This window comes from Uloborus diversus, chromosome 2, assembly GCF_026930045.1.
Source record: "Uloborus diversus isolate 005 chromosome 2, Udiv.v.3.1, whole genome shotgun sequence".
Taxonomy (NCBI): Eukaryota; Metazoa; Arthropoda; class Arachnida; order Araneae; family Uloboridae; genus Uloborus; species Uloborus diversus.
In genome coordinates, this window is record NC_072732.1 from 191932095 (window position 1) to 191948057 (window position 15963).

The 15963-nt window shown below is 31.3% G+C and overlaps 1 protein-coding gene across 1 annotated transcript in view; it reads left to right on the top strand.

Moving 5' to 3' along the window:
- Positions 1 to 9135, top strand: part of LOC129216736 (targeting protein for Xklp2-like) — a 51551-nt gene extending 42416 nt beyond the window's left edge. Inside the window, exons 9-10 of the mRNA XM_054850953.1 lie at positions 498 to 683; positions 8606 to 9135. Of these exons, the coding sequence (XP_054706928.1) occupies positions 498 to 683; positions 8606 to 8950 (531 nt within the window). The 3' untranslated portion in view covers positions 8951 to 9135. The remainder of the gene's footprint in view (positions 1 to 497; positions 684 to 8605) is intronic.
- Positions 9136 to 15963: the final 6828 nt, after the last annotated feature.

Here is a 15963-nt window from a genome sequence, read left to right on the forward strand (position 1 = left end):
ATCACTACACCTGATTTCAAAGTGTTACAGCATTCCTTTTGGGTTGATAGGCTCAAAAATATTCTTGCTTTTGTGATCTTTAGACTCATGCTTGTAGTACTGATACGGCCAAAAACATTTTATGACGAGAAAGATCTTATTACATTATAAAAAATAAATTTATTAACGAGTTCTTAATTTTAAACACAACCTTCAATGATTTTTCTTTTTCATACATTTTTTTTTTAAATATATATTTGTCCATCTGTAAGAATTCAGTAAAAGATAAAGAAAACAATTTTATTCACCACCTTTGTGTTGTCATGTTGTTATAAAATATGTATGACTATTGCACTAACCCTCCCCTTTGATCAAGTTCTGAATTTGCGACTTATAAGCTTATTTAATTTTCTTTTATCTCCCTTCTCCCCATCCTTTTTTTTTTTTTTTTTTGACTGATCATTTCCTTCGATCACAAGGAATAAATGTTACCGAATTTAAAAGAATTTTCTTTGAAGGATAATAACTTGAACAACGTTGAAGAATTTCATGCTCATCCTCTACCTTCATCAAGTTCCCCTTTCGTTGTAAAGCATGAAAAAAAAGTGACGGCGTTCAAGCCCTTTAGCTTTGATGAAAAGGATAAGGAAAGGTATGCTTTGAAAAAGCGGAAAATAGACAAAATAATTGAAGATCAAATCAAAGTAAGTTCAGATACCATAGTTCCTCTTTATTTGATTTTAGTAATTAGATTAATCAAGATTTTTGTCAGTAAACATTCAACTTGTGTGTGTCTGTTACTTGATTTAGTGTGTGTGATAATTTGAAATATAAAATTTAGAGAAATTTGGAGGGCAATGACAAAAGTTTTTTTTTTACAAAAAAATTAAATAGTAGATTTTTACAAATTAACAAGAAGTTCCATCCAGAACAAAACTAGCCTACTTTCCTCTGAGTAAAAATAAAGCACTTCTGATTTTATTTTTCCTCCTGTTGCCAATGAATAAATATACTTTAAAAAACAAATACTGTATTACCCCACATTATCCAGCATGCCTCAAAATTCGGGGGTCACCATATATTCAGTAACACTTGCCTGGTCCTTTCCGGCATGCCGGAAAAATTCGAGGCTAGGAAAAAAATAATACTATAAAAATATATGTTAAGCTTAAAAATGAATCTAAGTTCTATACACATCTTATTAGTATTAGTAAACCGCTCAATTTTGTAAAAATATTTACTAACAATGTCATTTGTTATTTTAACAAGAAAAATATTAGTCAGTTACTGCCCCTATACCAGTGCTAAAGAATTTACCATAGCTATTCAATAAATACAAATTAGAACGTGCCTCTCTAAAAGGAACCTAAAATAACTTATTTTAAAAAAATATGAACAAATTTTCAGCGACTATGATTGCTTCTGAATTGCTTACTATGTCGGCACATGATTAAATCCATTAACAATGACCTCCATGAAATTTACAAAAGTATGGTGAACCTAACATCTTAAAGGTTATGCAGATGCATTCCCCACAAAAAGAATCACCTTCTCCAACATTGAAGGAAAATGCCGAAGAGGGAGACCCCCTGTCAGATGGCTGGATGGTGTAGAAAAGGAATGGTAGTAGGAGTGAACCGATGGGGGAGGGCCATTGCAGGGGACAAGGTTAGGTGGAAAAGATTTCAAGAGATGGTCTTGGCCTGCAACAGGCTGTAGCACCAGCAAAGAAGAACCTACCTTAAATAACAAGCACATATTATATGAAATACACATTTTTTTTTTTTTTTTTTGAAAGAAGGTTACTTTTAGGGTTTATTTATTTATTTTTCCTTTCAGTGGTTTGCTTTCTGACTGGAACTGAACGGGGAAATTAACTTTTGTTTTGTTGCAAAATAAATAATAAAATTGCCGAATTATATGACAGTCAACCTCGCTTTTTTCCCCGCATGCCGGATAATGCGGGGTAATACAGTAAAAGTAATAACTCTATTCATATGACATAGCTGCCAAGTGCTCCGTTTTTCCCGGAGTTTCTCCGATTTTTATTGCGTACTCCGAAAATCCGATTTATTCCAAAAAACTCCGTTTTTTGACTTTGCTTGTACACTTTTCGATTTCTGAATAAAAAGAAGAAATTTCCCTATCCTGGAAGGTAGGAATTGTGCACAAACTCAACAAAAGAGGAGGCAATTTAATGCCCTGGAAGCATTAGTGTCAAGATAAACACTGAGTGGGAGCGCTAATCGATCGGAGAACATTGTTTTTTCATTGAGCATTGCAGCTACGTGCAAAATGTAGCCGCCATGTTTGGTCATTCAGAAGATGGAAGTAGACGATGCTTAAGTGCTTTCGTTTTCAAAGACAAAGCAGAATTGGGGGTTTCTTTTAACTGCAAACTAATGAAAATCAGCAAAATGTGCTGCAAAATGTTTGTTTTTTGGTTATTTTAATTAATTTTATTGAGAAATGAAAACAAGTATACTATTTAAAATTTCATCTTATCCCTATTGCTTTGGACACGAATGTGCTAAAGATTCTCAATTAAATTGTAGTTTCATGGGGATTTTTTATTTTCAAATTATTTTCATGCAACAAATTCAAAATTTTATATCTGAATTTTTGACTTAGTCGCCATATTTGGTCATTTGCGAGATTTAAGTACACAAAACTCTTAAAGTGGCCAAGTTTTCAAAATCGGAATTAGATGTTTATTGCAATGCAAACTATTGAAAATAATGCAAAATGGGCTTTTTTTTTCGGAAAATTCTTAATTGAAAAATAAAAAAAAATTTCTTCAGAATATTATGTTATCCTAATTGGTTTGGATGCTAATGTGCTAAAAACTGTCTATTTCATCTAAATTTTAGTTTTTTTAAGGATTATTGATTATTTATAATTACTTTTAATGCAACAAATTCAAAAATCTATCATCTTAAATTTTTTGCATTGTTGCCATGTTTGGTCATTTGCAACATGGAAGTAGACAAGATTATTAATAGCCTAAGTTTCCGAAAACAGAATTGGTTGTTTGTCTCAATGCAAACTATTAAAAATAACAAATGGCAAAAAGTTATGTTTTTTTTTTTTTTTAATTATTTTTTTGAAAGAGAAATTTTATCTGTATTTGATCCTTATTGCCTCGGAGGCTTTGTTATAAGCTGAAACCATTTCATCTAAAATGAAGGTTCCTGCTGATTTCTCATTTATTTATTTATTTTTTTAAATAAATCAGAAATCTATTTTAACTTGAATTTTCCATGTAAAAAAAAAGTATTGAATGACTCTATTTTAAAATGTGTGAAGTCCTATTCATCTTTTTTTTTTCATGAAAGTTGAAAAAACTGCCCCATCTCCCCTCCAGTTTGTGTTTCAAAACTTGGTGACAGTTGTGGCCACTAAGTTTTTGGAGTCTAGTGGCCAGACTTAGAAGATTTCCAAGTCTTGACCTTTACTATGAAGTTGATTTACTTCCAAGTATAAGAAGTAATTGTGTTTTTTTTTTTTTTTTAAATCTTCAATATGTTCTTATGCAATGCATTTTCAATACATGTAGGATATGTATAAAGGAATATTTTAAAAAAGGGTTGCAGTTTTATTAAATCAAACAGTAATCATGTTTTTTTTTTTTTTTAATTTTCAATATGTACCTACGTAATGATGCTTTTTTAATGTAAAATATTTTTATCTTATACTTGGTTGTAGTTTTGTTGAAAATCTAACATGAAAATTCAGAAATACATTGTAAGGGTGCTTAGAACTTATAGAAGCTTACGGTACAGAAGGAAGGTTTAGCACAGGCCACGATTTGGTGCTCCTATTTTAACCTTCATTGCTCCTATTTTTCCCCTTAAGTGCTCCTATTTTTTTTTTATCTTGAGGTTGGCAGCTATGATATGAGCGCTACTTTTTTAAAAGTTTTAGGCATCTTTTTTTTTTTTTTTTCATTTTTCCTGTGGCAACTTTGTGAAAGTGGCTGATGATCATGGAAATCCCAGCTAGTTCAAAAAAATGCCTCAAAAAATTGCATTTACTTCTTTGCTTCTTTGATTTCATATGTTTAAATAACTATGTGTTCAAAATAAAGTTTTGTGTAGTTGAGTTAAATTTTGAGTGCAAAATTATCTGAATTTTTACTTAGTTACTAGTTTCAGCTATCCTTATCAGCTCCAATTTCCTATTATAGTGTCTGTATTAACTACATATGGGGGGGGGGGGGCTTGAACTCATGTCAATATTCAAAGGGGGCATAGAGCCTGAAAGATTGAGAGCCCCTGATGCTAAGCTGTGCAAGCATTTTTTTGCATCTATTTTTAGGTAATTTTATGAGAATGTTTGGCTTAAAAAATATTTCAAACCTTTAAAAAATCACTTTGAAGAGCAAATGCTTAGGGGTCTAAAATTATATTGCACCAACTTTCAAGTCTGTAGGTTCCATGGATTTGTCCACCCATCACGCAGCCACACATAAAGTTTTTTTGTTTTGATTAAAGTGAGAAATTTTTAATGTTGGGATTATAAAATTTAATTTGTGTAAAAAAAATTAGGAAAATAACTACAATTTTTTTTTTTTTTGGGGGGGGGGGGGGGTCTGTCATAAAACTTTGAAAGTAAACATGTTGCCAGAATGTTCAAATATTAGACGAAATTTTACATTAAAAAAATTAATTAAAATATTTTTTGATGACGTTCAATCATGCTAAAAAGAATTTATTTTATTCAGATACCACCTTTTTAAAGCACAAGCATTACCAAATATTGAATCACGTCTCTCTCTGCCAGCAGTAAGGCGCAGCAGACAAAAAGCAGTAAGTTTCCTTTTGTTGTATTAAATAAAAGTCCTGTAAAAATTAAAAAGTCCTGTAGTAAAATCTATGCAACTTGAATCCCAAAAAGAAAATGAAAAACTTTTGAGTTATAACTTGAGTCTTTTTAATCTAAATTTCTTAAGAAATGTATTTTAATAATTGATAGGTTATGTACAAAACATTTTTTAATCAATATAGCTTAAATGCTTTATTTGAAGATGCTGAAGCTTTTCTTGATAGCATACAATGTTAAAAGATCCGCAATTGCTTGCTCAATCCATTTCATGGGTGTGAGATCTTTACGCAAACATTTGCGTTTTATTTTCGAAATTTTAAACTTTGGCTTTTACTTTTTATTATACTGTCCGCCCCACTTAATTGAATATCGTGGGTTCCAAGAAATATTATTCGATTAAGCAGAGTATTTTGATTAAGCAGGGAAATTTTATTTACCTTTTTTTAATTGACAACATTTATCTTAAAATGTAATATCAATAAATCAATAGCTATATAAAAGAAATAATGGGTTTGCTAAAAAAATTTTGAAATAAGCTAAATAAACAACAAAATAGTTTAATAATTAGGTCATACATTACAAGTATGTGTGAAAGTTATAAAAAGTAACTTAACATTTGAGTTATGAAATCATTGTTCTGTCAGCTTTTTTCCGTACATTATTTTTTGAAAAATTCCATAATAAGGAATTGCTCGCTCAAGGTCTTTTGGGAACACTTTTCTGACTCCCTTTTTCCCCTCTTCATATCTTACATTAAACATTTATTAACTTATGATATGGTCTGAAGATAGCATAAATTTAATAGAATAGTGGAAACGCTTTGATGGTTTATGAATGTTGTTTTTCACGCCCATTGTCGGTGATAAATATTTACTTTATATTTTAACTTCAATTGTTCTAACTTTTTTTTCTAATTCATTTAAAAATTTTCTAAGCAAAAATATTTGCGAAAGCTGATTAATATTATTTGATTATCCAGGGAAATAATTCTATTAAGCGTGTGGGGGAAATATTCAGGTCTGGGAGATTTTATTCGTATAAGCAGGGAATTCGTTTATCCGTTACTAGATTAAGCGGGGCTGACAGTATTTAAGTATAAGGAATCATTATGCATAACAATATAAGATATTAACTTTCTTTAAAAAAAAAAAAAAAACTTAGCTTCAATGAGAGAACATCTGCCTCCAGCTCGGTTGTTCAGACTGATAAGTCCATTACAATGACACTCTAGTCTATACAGTCTATACGTCGTATAGTCCAGGTTGTCAATATTTTGTATTCAGCTTTGTTTTTTTCCTAGCTTAAGGGCTAAAGTTCATTAAGTGTTACTATTACATATTACTATTATACTTACATATTACTATTATAATGTCTATCATTTTTTCTCTACCTTTTTTATAGATATTAATTCTTCTCTAAACTTTTTTTTAATTGTTAAATGGAGGTTAGATTGTGAACTATTTTTTAAAACTTGGGACTTTGTTATATTATTCAGATATGCCAGTTGTATTTTATTTATTTTTGCATTTAATTCTAGCTTGATGAATCAATCTCAGCTGTAGTTTTTCGAGCTCGTCCTGCCAGTGTTTTAAAAAAACCACCTTTTTGTACCTGAAAAAGCACCTGTAGAGGTCCCAGGTAAATATCCATAAGTATTATAAATGTGAACTATTGCAATTGACATTAAAACACTTAAACAAATTTAAAATGTAAAGTATTGATTCACTTAAAAAATACCATATATTTGTACCAAAATAAAATTGTATGGGTATTGGTGTTTCTAAATTATGGTTAAATTAGGACCAGTTGCCTACGTACTAAATGTTCTCTTTTAAATAGAGTTATGAACGTTTAAAGCAATGATTTTTAACTCTCCTCAAAAGATTTTTGCTGCTTAACATTAAAACATATCCTAGTTATTCCATTCTGTACTCATCATTTTTTTTTCTATATTTTATTCCTTTATATTGAATGCTATAAATCATTTGTGCTTTACTTTTGCTGTTGGGAAAATTGCATCACAATTTGATGGAGTAATTGAAGCAAACAAAAATTCAAGACAAGCCAAAAAAATTATTAGAACAGATAAAACTTTTTTGAACGTTCAGTTTTGAAACCAGGAAAAAAAAAAACGAACTTTATTGCTTCAGAAAAGCACACATATTTTTTTTAATAGAAAGCATTTTGTTCTTAGTACAGAAAGAAAAGTGGATCAAGTTTCCTTCTTGTGTATAACAGTTTTAATTTAAGGCATGTAAGATGATTAAGTTTTAATCGTTTATAACAACTCTTATTTTTAAATCAGTGGTTCTTGGTATGTTCTGGTTGCCAGTTTTCGCTTATATGTTCTATTGAGCCGAAATTTCAGCTATTATAAAATTTGTACCTTATGATTTGGTTTCGATACAACACGGTACACATTCCTTGATTTACATTATTTCAGGGTCTCGTATAACACGGTTTCGATATAACACAGTACACATTGACATGATTTGTGATATGTACATGATTTATTAGGTTAAAAAATGAGTAAAAAAACCATTTATAAAAAAGTCTGGTATAAAACGGTTTTCGATACTGCACGGAATGAATCAACCTTGTTATATGAGGGACGCTCCAGTTACACCTAGTATTTTCTAGTTACACCTAGCTTTAATCTATTCGGGACATCATTTCATTGAATGATGCGAATTGTCAAAAAAAAAAAAAAAAGAACATCTTTTATCACCCTGCATAGGTGATAAAAGAGAAAAAAAAACAATTATGTTTGTAGTCAAGGATATGTGAAGGATAAACCTGTTTTGAGTACTTCTGTATGCAATTTAGCCTAAAGTTTTTACATAGGAGTCTTATTTGACCTCCATAAGGAAGTCCAGTTCTACAACAGTGAAGATAATTTTTATTTTAATGTATGAATGGCTAAAAAGTTTATATTTATGCTACCCACTCCCAGAAATGATAATACAGTAAATCCCTCTAATGCAGACACTAACAGGGCAATTTTTTTTGTTCGCAATAGAGGGGTGTGCGCAGGACAAGGGATCAATAATGTTATTTGCATTGGAACTGGGGAATTAAAAATTGTCCACATAAGAGGAGTGTCCATAAGGAGGTTTTACTGTAATTCAATAAGAATTAATTACACTTTAAATACAGAAAAGGACAGGGAAATAACAATGTTGGAGAGATATTGAAATTTTCCAGTTACACCTAGTTTTAATCTATTCGGGACATCATTTCATTGAATGATGCAAAATTGTCAAAAAAAAAAAAAAAAAATAAAAAAATAGCATGAGTGTGCAAGAAAATGTTCTATGGTTAAAATGCTGTGAGGTCTTAATTCAATAGTTGTGCAGAAATGGAAAAACTGCAGAAAAATATCAACCTATAAGCGAACACATAAGGAATATTGCACAAAGTTTCCTTCGACAAACAGATGAAAAGCAAGGAAATGTGAACAATCTTCTGTTCTTGTACAATGTTCATTGTGTGCAGTTTAGTTTACCACAGTTTTCTACCGGTATTTTGAATACCCCTGAGAATTCCCGGTTTCCAGAGTGTGTGGATAACCTGTGTGAACAACGCATTCATATTTTTGTTGGGGTTGGGGTGGGGGGGGGGGGAGTAAAATAGTAAATAGGAAAATATTTAAATGAAACTAAAATTTTCAAGGAAAAAGTTTTTTATTTCAAAGGATTTTTTTATGAATTGAAACTTTGAAAGGGACTTTTGGAAAAAAGGGACCAGTTGGGAAACCTGCTTTCTTTGTTTAAAAAATATATAACAACAGTCTCTCTTGCAGCTTTTAAAGAATTCCAACTTCATACTGAGAAAAGGGTGGGAAGAATGGAATAAGATAAAAGAAAGAAATCACCTGAAAGAAATTGAAAAAGAACAGATGCTTTTGAAGCAAAAAGCGGAAGAAGAGGAAAAAGAACGTCAGGAAATAAAGAAGCTTCGAAGTGAGTTGGTTCATAAAGCCAATCCAATTAGAACGTTCAAAAATGTAGAAATTAAGCACGGTTTAATACCGATCACTGTACCCAAATCTCCAGATTTTGCGACAAAAAAACGACTGCAGAAGGACTCTCTCAGGTCAAAGCTTGGGCCCAACTCAAAAAACTGCACTGAAACATCACAGGAATAAGAAGATAAGAGACTTAGAGAAAGTCGTAAAATATTTTACTTTTAGCATTTTTGTATTGTGCGTTTTGTACTGATTTCCAAAATCGGGTGCTGTCATATCGATTTTTTTTTGTCAAAATGTATTTGAAATGTTTGAAAATGTTGTTGCTTTTTCTTCAATTAAGTAATAAGTGTAAAAAAAATGAATAAATTTTTATTAAAACCATAATGTGAATTTTGTAAAAATGAAATTCATTTATGGCCCTAGTATTTATACAAACTTAATATTTACATTTAGTATGGATTCCAAGTATTTATAAACTTACTGCCTAGCGCTCAGTAAGCCTAAATTATAACTGTGTTGAAGTTATGAGTATTGTTTGATTCAAAATAATCTAATTAGTTCTAAGGTAATCTTTCTAACATTTTGTTTAACTTTAGTGCACCATTTTATTGTTTATCGAATACTTACGAAGAATGAATTTGTAAGTGTAAAAAGGAAAAATATTGAAATATGTTGCTATTAAAAGCACATAAATTAAACATGTTTTTTGAATCATAAATCATTCGCTCTCTTTTCCCCAGGATATAAGCATTTCACAATAACACAGGATCTAGCCACCAAAATTGATAATGTTCCAAACTATGGTAAATGTAAAAAATTATCCTTTTTGCTGGATTCATTCAGTGCTAGCAGGGGCGGCAAATAGGGAGGGCAAGAGGGGGCGGTCGCACCCCCCCGAATTTTTGAGCAGAATGATAAAAAATGGTTAAATTCAATTTTTGTAAATCGCACATCAATGTTCATTTTAAAACAATCTCTCTCGTTCTCAGTAATATTTGATGAAACTCGACACATTTCCTGGCACATGCAAGTGTTTTCCGTTACTTAAAAGATAATTTAGGAATTCATGAAGCATTTTCTGGCTTTTTCAGTTCAGAAAAAAACTGACGAAGGACGACGGTGGGCTTTAACTAAAGAAGTAATTTTCCTATATAGGCTAACTACTTCATTTTGTGTGTCCAGTGTAACGATCTGGCCAGGATCTATAAATTTTGGGCCCCCTGCAACAAAATCCGTAGGGCTTCTCCCAGAGGCCAGCAGTGTATTTGCAACGTTAATAAGCCTGAGTGCCTGTCCCCCCCCCCTTTTTTTCAATTTCTTGGGCCGTTGGACCCTTTAAGGACGAGCCCCCTCCCCCCGTCACTGAGGGATCTACAGGAACGCAGATCCGGGCCTGAAACTTGAACGATGCTTTCTACAGTATCAGAGGCCCGTGCAATCAAGTGGTATGCATGATTTTCAAAAGAAAATTGCATGGTACTTTGCATTGATTGTTACGCTTATATGGTCTTCCATAGTTTCAATAGTTAAAACTATAAAGCATTTCTCAATAATTTCAAAGCAGTGATTTGACGCCTGGCAGAATTATTGCAAAACGATTCTTTAAATGATGAGAAAGCTGGTGCCATTTAGCATGAATGGCTTCGTTTAATTTGTTTATATTGTGGAAAGTTTTTGAACAGTATTTTACTCTATCAAGACATCTTCAATCCGTTACCTTTATTTTTAGACTATTCAAGCTTCAGTTCAGTTTATAATTGAAACTGTTAATGGTTTTAGCTTGGATGTTTATTTCAACCAAGTGTGCAACTTTCCAAAAAAAAACACAATTTAGAATATGTGACAGAAATCCACATCATATGATGAAAAGTTAAACAATGATTCAATTTTTTGTATGAAATAATGGATTTAGTTTTTAATGAAATTAACCCAAGATTTGATGATGAATATTTTTCTGTATTGTTGACTTTATATTATTTGGATTGGATGTTGAAAACGAAAAATAAAATATTTCAATGAGGCAAGAAGCATTGTTCTGTTGATAGAAACTAGATTAATCAATGAGGGAAAATGAAGCTATTCACAATTTTTAAAGTTGCCTGGGTGATTTTAAAGAGCAAGATCTGAAAAGTATTTTCGTGCATAACTTTGTTACCTCAATTATTTTTTAACTATACCAAACAGTTCAGTTAGTCAAGAAAGATCATTTTTACGTCTCAGGAGGTTCGAGAATTATTTTCAAAGCACAATGGGTCAATTTTTTTTTCATTTTTTAAATTTAAATCTTTAGCCGTACTGGCAAAAGAGCAAGGCCCTGGGCATTGATGGATTAGTGCATGATTTGCTGTTCTTCTGAATTCCGAAAAGCATGCAATCAAAATTCACTAAAATGTAAAAACTGTAGTATCAAGGTGTTTAATATAAAATGAGTTAAAATTTTGTCATAAATTTTAATTCATTTTAGAATAAGTTATGTTTTCAAACATTTTTTGTTAATATTAGTCCCGTTTTATGACTACCTCTTGTTAGCCAGTGTGTGTTTTGTACCATACTGAGATAACTTATATTTAGGAAACTCGACCCCCCAAATGAAATGCTGAAATGCCGCCCCTGAGTGCTAGGTTGAAAGATTTTCAAAATGAAAAAACAAAAAAATACTTTTTCAAATCCTTTAATTGCCATGCACTTCAAATCCACATTGAAATTGACCTACAGGGCTATTATTAAATGCAATCAAAAGCAAATATAGGAAACGTAATTCAACTGCAAGTGACCAAATCATGTATAATTTTGTACTGACAAGCATTTTTCCACATTTACACGGTTCCACTGTTTAGATAATGGGGGTTTGGATCAGTATATGTTTCTGAATAAATGCTTTCTGCTATGAACATAATAAAATCAAAATATTACTCAAGATTATCTGATATACATTTAAAACGCCTAATTTTGTCTAAAAACTAATCCTAATATAGACGACTTGGTACAAAAGTCTCAATATCATGAAGTATAAAGTGTTTAATAAGTATCTATATTTAATTGTTACAAGTTATTTATTTATAGAAAACCTAACTTACCGAAACTTTTAAAATGTTTATTAACAATAAAACCTAATTTGGTTATTTTATTTTATATATATTATTTTTTGAAATCTTCACTACTGAGATTTACATGGAAAAAATGTTATTTGAGTGAAGCTCACATAGTCATCCTATATATAGTTTTACCTTTATATATGCTTCAGTAAGTTTGAAACTTAAAAAATGGTATGCATCCATCTTTTCCCCCCAGATAGATTTTTTTCCCCAAAAAAGTTGGCCATTCCTCTTCTAAGGGAATTATTTAGAAAAAATGACATATCTTAGTCACCTGGATCTAAAATTTTCACCAAATTTTTGCCTTTTTTGCATTGTTCCTTGTGGAATTTGGACTATGTTTTATTGTTAATTAATGCTACAATTGTTATAACAGAAAGTATTTTTATTTTTACTATATTTAAGTGTTTGAAAAACAGATCAAGATGTTTTGTTTTTAGCCTACTTTCCCAGTTAAAGTCAGAGAAAGAAGAAAAAAGCATGAAAGAAGACTTAATGCATCTTGAAAATATTACAAAAAACAAAAAAAAAGTCAAAAATGAAAGGAAAAAAAATTAAATATCCAAAAATTAAAAATTGGAAAATAGGGTATTGAGATGAGGGGAAATGTCTGTCGGTCTGTCTGCCCCCCCCTAATAACTTTTGAGTGAATAGTCCGATTTGAAGAAATTTTTCTTTTGTTCGAAAGATCTCGGCGAGGACACCTCATTCCTATATTTCACTTTTTGATTTGAACTATTTTTTGTTCAATTTTGAACAAAAGCTTTTGATGAAAAACTTGTGCATAAAATATCTTTTTTTTTGTTCAATTTTGAACAGTTCAAATCTCTTTTAATATTAGCGCTTACAAGGAAACTGAAAGTCAGTGAAGGCAGATTTACTTCAAACAAATTTTGTTGGAAATAGCTCTTGAAGACTGACTTCGACTCCTGTTCCCGACAATTAGTCGGACTCCGATGATTTAGCAAAAATTTATACACGAAGGAAAAATGACTGACTCTGATTCTTGGATATTCGACTCCGACTCATTTATCTCAAAATGAGATTGACTCCGACTCCGCAGCCATGGTTTTAACTGTGAAATAATTATTGTTGATATGCCTTTTTTTTTTATTTTCACTCTAAATTTAGGTACTCGGTTTTCGGCGGATAAATTTGAAGTCATTTATGTTTCTAAATAACGGGCAGACGATTTTTTTTTTTTTTTTTGACAATGAAAATTATTTAAGTTGACATTTTATTTATTTTGGTAAGTGCCTTAATTCATTTAAAAAATTATTTTTGGCAACAGGGGTAAAAGAAACAATTTTTTTTTAATATGATGTATTAAATTTAATAAGCTCATTAAAATAAATTATTATTTTTTCGTTTTGAAAGCAGTTAAAGAATTATTCTTATTATTTTTAAATGGAAAAAAGTGTATTAGGTGCTTTGTTTAAAAGATGCTGCTATTTTATTTGTTCGTTTATTTTTATTTATTTTTTTTACGCACCTATTTTTTAGATGTGTGAGGCATATTTTATTCCTAGAAATCAGCTTAAAATATTAAATAATTATGTTTGAAACAATTTGCGATTTTAGCTATTTTTGAGAATATTGATCAGGTACTAGAAAGTAGTATGGGTATATGGGAAAATAGGCTCGTTTAGTTCTAGATGGAACTTCTTGTTCCTTTAAGAATTTCATCCCTGAGTCTTTGTCATTCATTGAAGGATTTACTGTAGATCGTTTTTGTGGTTGTGCATGAAAATAATTTTTTAAGAAGCCAAAAAGCAGAACAACGAATAAATATGTCACATGTATTTTGAACTCTTACAACTTTACACAACATAATGGCACTATATACAGCTACTATATACATTTCAGACAAGTTGTACACATATTCAGCAGTATATCATTAAAAACAAATTCACTAACACTTTTCAAGTTTTAGAAATTAGATTTTACTTCAAAACCAGTGTCAAAAATTTCACAAACATGAGGTTTACTATAAGACAAGTTTTACAGATTAAAAAGTATTTCCCAACTCCCCCCCCCCCCTGCTTCACCCTTCAAATGAAGATATTTATAAGGTGTTAAGCATACTATCCATTGGAGACATACAGCTTAAAAGGAATTTTTATTTCAAAGACAAATGTTGGTTAAGATTCAATAATGAAATTTTTATGCATAGAGGTGAAAAAAAAAACTTCTCATTTTTTGTGAACCTTTAAATACCCATAGTAAATTAGCACACGCCCCCTCTCCCCAATTAGGCAGTATCTTACTAAGGCTAAGGAAAGTACCGCCAAATACATCTTTATTGAAAAATTAAACTGATTTTTTTTTACTTCATCCTTAATTCAAAAATATCTTTTTCTACCCCACAATTAATAAAAACAAAATGTATTTCTATTAACTTAAAAATTAACATTAAACACCCTAGTTTTGTTTGGTGTGAATCTGCAGCATTTAAAAATTGTAACCTCACGTGTGTGAAAGCTTGAACATTTTTACACTAAAACAAAAGTACACTTAAATCTGGCAGATTAAAATAGGTAACAATGATAGGTACTATGAAAATAAAATGCCTAGAGACTTTTACAAACACTTATTAGTAACATTTAAATGCAAACTTAGAGGTAAAAAAATTCTCTCTTTTGACTAGCATGTTGATACGTATTAGACTGAATAAGGTTTGGCAATTTTGAGCTTATATGTAAGCTAAAAATACGGAAGGCTTAGTTGCAATAGAACGATTCAAACAGCTATAGTTGTGTCTCAGAGAGATGGTGGATGAACTGGAAGGGCAAATGAAGCACTTCATTTTGTAATAGGTAGGATCAGTGAGATTGCGGAAGCGGTAAATTGCTTTTTGTGTTTAAAAACTAATCAGTTTAATCAAATCTTGTCCCTTAAAGAAACTCCAGTAATTTATAGAAATGTTTCAATATGAATTTTTCAAATGTTTAATGAACGTCCCAGTAGATGGCGCCATGTTTTCCTGTTATAAATGGCATGTTTTTGACATATAAGTAGTAGTTGCAGGGTGAGATTTTATTTTGTGCTCTTTCCTCTGGTTAGAATGGGAACACATTTTTTGTGTTGCAGATACCTAATGCAGGGGTATCTATCACTCCCAAGAGCATAAGGACACCCCCCTAAATATTACAAACACCCCCTTAAAATTTTCAATGGCAGTTTCGGGCCCTTAAGGTAAACTCCTGAATATTGGGGGTTTGATTATCTGCGGGTCTTTTCAAAAAAAAATTTTTTTTTTTGAACATATTTTTTGTCATTAAATGTTTTCTAAACTTATGATTGTGTTTGTTTTTAGCTTTTACATGTGTATATTTTGTAGATGCAATGTTTTTAGCTATAATTTAAATGTATGCGTAAGTTTTCATATTTTTTAGCTATTGTATACAGTGGTATCGTTTTTTACCTATCATTTGGATTTTGTTTACTGTATTTTAATTTTTAAATAAAAAGGTTTTTCATAAAAGATTTTTTTGAGCAATCACGATTGCTTATTGTTCTCACTTGACTGTTTTGATGTCCTTTGATTTTATTTTCCCACCGCCACCCTCTGCCACCGTCGACCGGCTCCTCACGATGCTGCTCCTATAGCGAAAGCCATCTCCAGGTTGCATCCTTGTCCTACACACATGCACATGCATACACACAAACACACACAAACATACACACACATACACAATTACCCATACATTCATGCCTGGACACAAACCCTCCACCACACACACACACACATTCTTACACACAACTACCCACACACAGACACATACCCTCCCCCCCACATACATTCATACACACAACTACTCACACACTTATGCCTGCACACAGACACATACCTCTATACACAACACACATACCCCCCCACACACATACACACACTCATGATTGCGAAAAACATAATTTGAATTCAAGATGTCAAAATTCAAATTTATTTTTTTTGACCAATCACGATTGCTTATTGCTTTCATTTCACTGTCCTTGATGTTGTGGTTCCTTTTTCAGCTTGGACACCAGCACCACCGACCTCTGCAGACGCGGCTACGAGCACTGCCTCCTGGAATCCGTTTCTTCTGGTCGATG